We start from the raw sequence: 6,755 nt of genomic DNA on the forward strand, positions 1-6,755 counted from the left end.
AAGCAAACAGGAAGGAGGTGCTGAGAGCAGAGAAAGGAGCCTGATCAAAGGCTGAAGGAGGCCAGGCAGGCTAGATGCTGCCAGTTCTGTTCCCTTTCCCAAAAGCAAGTGGGGAAGCTGGCTAGGGACTGTAAACATACATAGAGAACCCAGCAGCCCCCCCACACAAACACCCACACACCTGTAGTAAGAATACAATAAAATACAGTGGTGGGGAAGGAGACCTGGCTTTGTTGTGGTGAGTTGCCAAGGCTAGAAAGGCCCCTCAGGGGACCACCCCGTGACAATGCAGAGTCAATCTGTGGAACTCTTTGCCAGAGGATGCTGTGAAGGCCAAGACTATAAGAGGGTTCAAAAAAGAACTAGGTAAGTTCAAGGAGGATAGGTCCATCAATGGCTATTCGCCAGGATGGGCAGGGATGGTGTCCCTAGCCTCTGTTTGCCAGAAGCTGGGAATGGGTGACAGGTGATGGATCACTTGATGATTACCTGTTCTGTTCATTCCCTCTGGGGCACCTGGCACTGGCCACTGTCGGCAGACAGGATACTGGGCTAGATGGACCTTGGGTCTGACCCAGTATGGATGTTCTTATGTTCTTAAGCCTGTTGAGGTCAATGGGACTATTCATGTGTTTAGTCACATGGCTGGATGAGGGCCCTCATCAATAGGGGTGAAATCCGGGCCCTATTGTAATCAATGACAAAACTCCCATGGATTTCAATGGGGCCACAATTCCCACCAGGTGTTTGAATCGGAACTGGCTCTGTGCACGCAGGCCAAGGAATGAATGTACCATGGACATTGCCCTCTCTGCATCACTCATAGAAGTGGTGTCCCAGGTGAGGGGGGAGGCATCTAAGTGGGGTTGGGAGGGGGGAGAGGGTGTTAGAGAGAGACCTCTTATCTCCACTAGGATTTTACTTTGTTTTAGCGGACATACGGTAAGAACACACCTTTTTTCCTAGTGAAGACAAGGCAACTTGTAGTTTGGACACGTTGGCAGCTCGAGGCAAATCCTCGGCTCTCCCTTAGTCTTTACCACGATTTGCTGACACAAGTTAAAATACGAACTGCTGTCTTCACCAGGAGTTTACCTCATATTAGTTACCACATGTTAGCTAACACGCGTCAAGAACACACCCTTTCCCCCCGTGAAATACTATGCTGGATATTTAAATAAACAAACGATATAGGGGCCTAATCCAAATTCCAAGGAAGTCAATAGGATTCTTCCCGCTGACATCAATGGCTACTGCATCACGCCCTGGTCTCCTTTCAGCAGCACCAACCTTCCCTTAACAATGATTTGTTTTAATTCATTCTCTCTCGCTTTTACTTCCTCTGCTGACTAAACTCTCCCAAATTCTAAGTATTTTTCCAACAAACTCTTTGTTTTGTCAGATTTCCCTCCTCTCTCACCCTTCTTTGCTATATATGGCATCATCCCTCCTGGTCTTTGCTCTATGCCTGAGTTTCAGGCCCTAACTAGCAGCCAGTGGGTATGAAGTATAAAGGTTAGAGGGAATCACACTCAGAGCACTGGAAGCAGACCATGGACCAGGGGCTTGGGATGACGCCAGCATCAAGAGACCAACTGGGATTGCAAAAGAGCGCACTTTGGGACAATTCACACTGGCACCAAAATCAGACAGTACACACCGGCCAGAAGGCCGGCGAAGGGGAGGGAGCAACACGGGAGACAGAATGAGAGTAACCCCTCATTACATGACCACTGCTGAGGTTGCAAAATGGACTCTAAATCTGCCGGTATTTGGCACGGAACAAGCCACGTAGCACAGTTGTCTAAAGAGCGTGCAAGGGAATAAAATGGGAATAAATAAAACAAGCTTTTGTACTAGGGGGGAATTCACTGCATAGATTCATCTTAGCTCAGGATGCTCTGACTCGAGGCATTTCAAGAGGGGAAAGATTAGGGAATGAGGAGTGCATGGGGAGTGGTCCTTCTAGCAAAAGCTGAATAATTCATAACACTCATTGGTCACTGCAGTTGGGAAAGAGGAGCAGGAGTGTATTTTAGGTGACAATGAGCCTATCCGTTCAGTAAGGGAAAGGATCAAGCATGTGCAGATGCCAGGGAAACAGAATCACAGACACAAAACAGATAGACTCTCCTCTAAACTACCTCCATCTCGGTTATCCCAAATCAAGGGCTTGATCCTGCGTGGGGCTGGGTGCGTCCTGGCCATCTCTATATTTCCACAGGAGCTGAGGCCAATCAGGGCTTCACAGAATAGGGCCCTAGGACTGGCTCAGTTTGAGCTGCAGTTACAGACAGCAGAGAACTGTATTGTTCGGATTATTATTATTGTACAGCGGGCCTGATTCTGCTCTCTTTTAAACCAGGTGGGATGAGGGAACATAGGGATTCAAATAATAGATTCATAGATGGCCACTAGGATTATCTAGTCTGAAGAGAATCTCACCCAATAATCTCTGCATCAAGACCATAACTGCTGTTTGAACTACAGCATATCTTTCAAAAAGGCTTAAAAACTGCAGGCAATGGAAAATGTACCACGTCCCTAGGTAAGTCAATGTTGTTACGCTGGTTTAAGTGAGAGATTAAGCCCATTATATCTACCATATGCAGATCACCAATTTGGGCCCAATTAGCTTAGCTTTCGGAAGTTCCTTATTCCCTAGAGGAAAGGACAGGCTTTTCTTTAGCTAAAAGAACACACTATTTATTCAGGGGGAGGTTTCAAAGGCATAAAGGCAGTTAGGTGCCATTGACATCCAATGAGAGTTGGGCACCTAACTCTCATTTGTGCTTTTGAACATTTCCCCCTCATTTATTAAAACCAGGGGATTAAATCTCATGACAATAAAATCTGCAATCTTTGCAAAACCTTGAATCCCCAAGGCCTCACCCATCCCTGCTTACTTTAATTCAGTGGCCTCAGTTACACGAGGAGATGCACCATGAGCCCATGCTGTCTCTTCCACAGTAACATCATTGTCAGAGATACAGTCCAGGCAGAAATGCCCACAGCTAACTGCTGCCCCATTCCTCCCCAAATAAAACGTCCCTTTTACAAGTGCCTCATGTTGGGACTGTCTGCCCAGCTATCTGGCCCTCAGAGCCTCCACGCAGGATGAGCCTCAGACACCCACCTGCATCTGTCAAATAGAGGTTGGGTTTGGTCACATGAGCATCCATAGCTTAGATGCTCATTCTGGACTTTCCGGGTCTGTCAGATCTCACATAAGATTTTAGATACTTCCTGTTCCCTCTGGGCCCCCAAATGCCATGAGAAGAGCACAGGGGTAGGAGGCTTGTATGGGGCTTCACCCTAATATTGTGGAACCAGCCTGCAGTCAGCAATGGCACAGCTGAGAATATGACATTTATAGTAAATAACCCGGACTGGTGCACAATGCAGCCACTGTGTATTAATGGGAATTGGGAAAAATAAACCCTGTCTAGGACAAAACCAGAAAAAAAAATGCACTATTTGTATTGTCCAAGAGTCAAGGTGACAGACAGTCAGGTTTTTTAAGTAAAGAAGTCTGCTTCATTCACAGCAGCAAAGCAATTCGGTGTAAAGGTATCAGGACACACACAAAAAACCCATCAGCCCAGCAAAAAGATCTGTCTAAAGTTTTTGATACTGCACCGGATACAAGTGTTCAGGTCAGAGATTAGGCTAGATTATAGACAAGAGGCGTTCAGATCCAGGTTCTATGATGTCCAAACTATGGCAAGTAGTTGGATAATTTCAAACAGCTACAGAAGTGTGTAGATCTTTGCACACACGAACATGGTTGCTAACAAGTAACACCCATGCGTTTCCTGTCATTTTCCAGTATAAATCTGACTCAGCGGAGCTGTAAAATTACTGTGCAAAATACTGGCCAATAAAGGTCCATCATTACCTCCCAAGCATCCCTCCTTTATGAGCCACACCTTCTTTCACGGACCCCAACTTCCACTCCAGCACTAAACCTGTTCCTATCTGCGCTTCCATTGGTGGCAGTTATTGAGATTAGAAATCACTACAAGGATCTAGGAAATGGCCATGCTAAGGAAATTAACCCCACAAAGAAACCAGTAACTCACTTGGTTTGGGAGATTTAAAAACCAAACTTAGGCTAGGTTAGTGAAGTTCTTTGGCCCATCATGGTTGAGTTTCAGCTGAGCCTAGGGAGATATCTTTGAGATGACCTAGGATAGAGAGCTGACAATCTTTGAGTAAGTCTGAGCTGATTCAGTTCCATGTGAAACCCCAAGGAAACTCAATGGTTTTCCATAGTTTCAAGCTGAAAATGTTGCTTCTTAGGACAATTTCTACTTTGAATTTCACTTTGAGCTTTTGGGTTCTAACAAATCCAGAAGTTCAAATGTACCTTATACCAAATCCAACCCGCCGTACCAGGCCTTGTCTACATACACAAGCTGTACCGCTACAAATATACTGCATAGCCAACTCGGCACAACGCCCCTATTTTGGACACAGTTATACCCATATAAAAGTACTTATCCTGGTATAGTTACCATACAGGAAGGGGAGTAAGATATATACATATAAGACACCCTTTCACCGGGATAGCTACATCTATCCTAGGGGTGTACAGAACATATCAGTAAAAACAACACACTCCAAACTGAAGTTATACCAGTACAGAGACTGTGTGTAGATCAGACTTAAATGGTTGAAAGGTCTGACTCAGCTCTGACTTATACTGGGGAAATGTCACATCCTGTGCTGTCAGCTACAGTTAGCAGCTAGAGTTATTCTGGGTTTATTATCCCAGCGTTTGTCCGGATGGTTGGGGAACTGGCCTCTCTGTACCATTTTTAACGTGCCCATGAAATAAAATACTGTCTAGTTCAGGATGCCTCTTGGTGCCAGCTGAACTGTGCTTCACCCTGTTATGAAAAACCCTCTTTCCCGGCACCTGTCAGCTGCTCAGAACTTTCCAATGGCAATCACCTAGAGGCAGGATTAGAACAGTGGCCTTGGACTTGGGAAACCTGTGCTCAACTCTCAGTTCTGCCAGACTCCCTGTGTGACTTTGGGCAATTCACAGTCTCCCCGTGCCTCAGCTTCCCAGCTGTAAAACAGGGATATTAGCACTGCCCTGCCTGGGAGGATAAATACGTTAAAGATTCTGAGATGCTCAGGTACCATGTAAGTATCTAAGCCAGACAAAAAGCAGCATCGCTCAGAGGGGGGAAAACAGGAGTATAATTAGCTTCCCTAGGTGATGTCTGTGAAGGCAGAGATATCTGAGTTGAACGTACTTCCTCATATGATGTGCAGTAGGTCTCGGGCTTCACAAGGCCACATGTCGACGAGGCTTTTAAGTGATGGATTCGTCCTATCAGCAGGTCTCCCGCAGGTGGGTAGCAGGCCCCGTGGGAACAGGAGCCCTGTGCATCCAAGAGCAGTGGCAATGCTAAAACAATACAAGAACAAGCCTTTAATAATGTTCTATGCTACGCCACAAAATCACCATTGCTGGTGGCAGTAACTAACCTGGCTAATTGGCATCCTCTGAGGTAAGGGAGAGGAATGAATGGGTGAACTACATGAGCCCAAGCTGAGTGTAAAGGCAAGATGAAAACACTCAGCACAAGTGGTGAAAAGCAAACTCATTTTCTTCCTGAGTTGCACATAAGGAAAATGGGTTTTAAATAAGTGGGCCTTAGTAACAATCCCTCCTTAGAGCTCTCCTCTGCCAAGATGTCTCCAAAAAACGTGATGTCGGTTAGGCGGCTGGTGTGCTGAGACCACTGCCTGTCATGCTGACCAATGGAGTCTCGTTGTTTCCTTGTGCTTGAGCTGTATCCACCTGTTATCGCTAACTCTTTGGGACAGGACCGTCTTTTCGTTCTGTGTTTGCACAGCACCTTGCACCCTGGGGTTCTGGGGCCATGACCAGAGCTCCTAGGTGCTAAGGCAATGCAAGTAATAACAGCAAATACATAGTTCATAACCTAGAAGCATCTCGTGAATCTCAGATTCTAGCTGTTCTAGCTGCTTGTGAAAGACTAAAATCATTTCTCACAGAGGACCCCATGGATCACCCGATGTACTAATTAACTCTGCGGGAAATGTAGGCAGCGTTTACAACCAACTTGACTGAACAACAGTTTTTACAGGAGCTAAGGGCAATGTGGCTCATCCCCCACCCAAATATCCTGGCCACTTTCAGTAAAGCACAGCAAAACCACTACTAAACAAGGGCAGATATTACATGGGGTCTCCTCAAGGCCCCTTTAGAGGCACAGATAGGATGGTAAAGCTTACCCAGGAGAATGAAGCATGTCCATACAGTGGGCCGGGGGGGAGATTCCATGCCTCTGAGGACTCACCTGAGACAGAATTTGCAGCATGAATGAAACGGTTCAGAAAACAACAAGCTAAAGCACAAATCACCATCCTTTTATCACCCTCCCTTCCCGTTTTACGACAAGATAACTTCCTTGACTTCAACAGAGTTCAACAAGCGCAAGTGAGAGAGGAGAATCAGCGCTTTGGATTGTCCAGAGTGTATATTTAACCTTTAAAACAAATGGACAGGCCCCTACTTTTGTTTTTAACCTTTTAGTATAAATACCTGCTCATGAATGATAAAAAGCTCTTCGATGAAGTAACTGGCTGTATCTTTGCATCTTTATTTTATTCTCTAAAGTGACCAATAGGTATAAACAGAACAATTTACTCTGCTAGGATTCTGCTTTCATGCCTAACAGCCTGCTTTTTCAGAGGTGCCAAGAACCCACAGT

At 45.7% G+C, this 6,755-nt stretch overlaps 1 protein-coding gene across 1 annotated transcript in view; it reads right to left on the reverse strand.

Moving 5' to 3' along the window:
* Positions 1-6,325, reverse strand: part of LAMB3 (laminin subunit beta 3) — a 46,257-nt gene extending 39,932 nt beyond the window's left edge. Inside the window, exons 1-2 of the mRNA XM_065403780.1 lie at positions 6,277-6,325; positions 5,268-5,422 (exon numbers count right to left, since the gene is read on the reverse strand). Of these exons, the coding sequence (XP_065259852.1) occupies positions 5,268-5,422; positions 6,277-6,325 (204 nt within the window). The remainder of the gene's footprint in view (positions 1-5,267; positions 5,423-6,276) is intronic.
* Positions 6,326-6,755: the final 430 nt, after the last annotated feature.

The sequence above is a fragment of the Emys orbicularis genome, chromosome 4 (genome assembly GCF_028017835.1).
Source record: "Emys orbicularis isolate rEmyOrb1 chromosome 4, rEmyOrb1.hap1, whole genome shotgun sequence".
NCBI classification, from domain to species: domain Eukaryota; kingdom Metazoa; phylum Chordata; order Testudines; family Emydidae; genus Emys; species Emys orbicularis.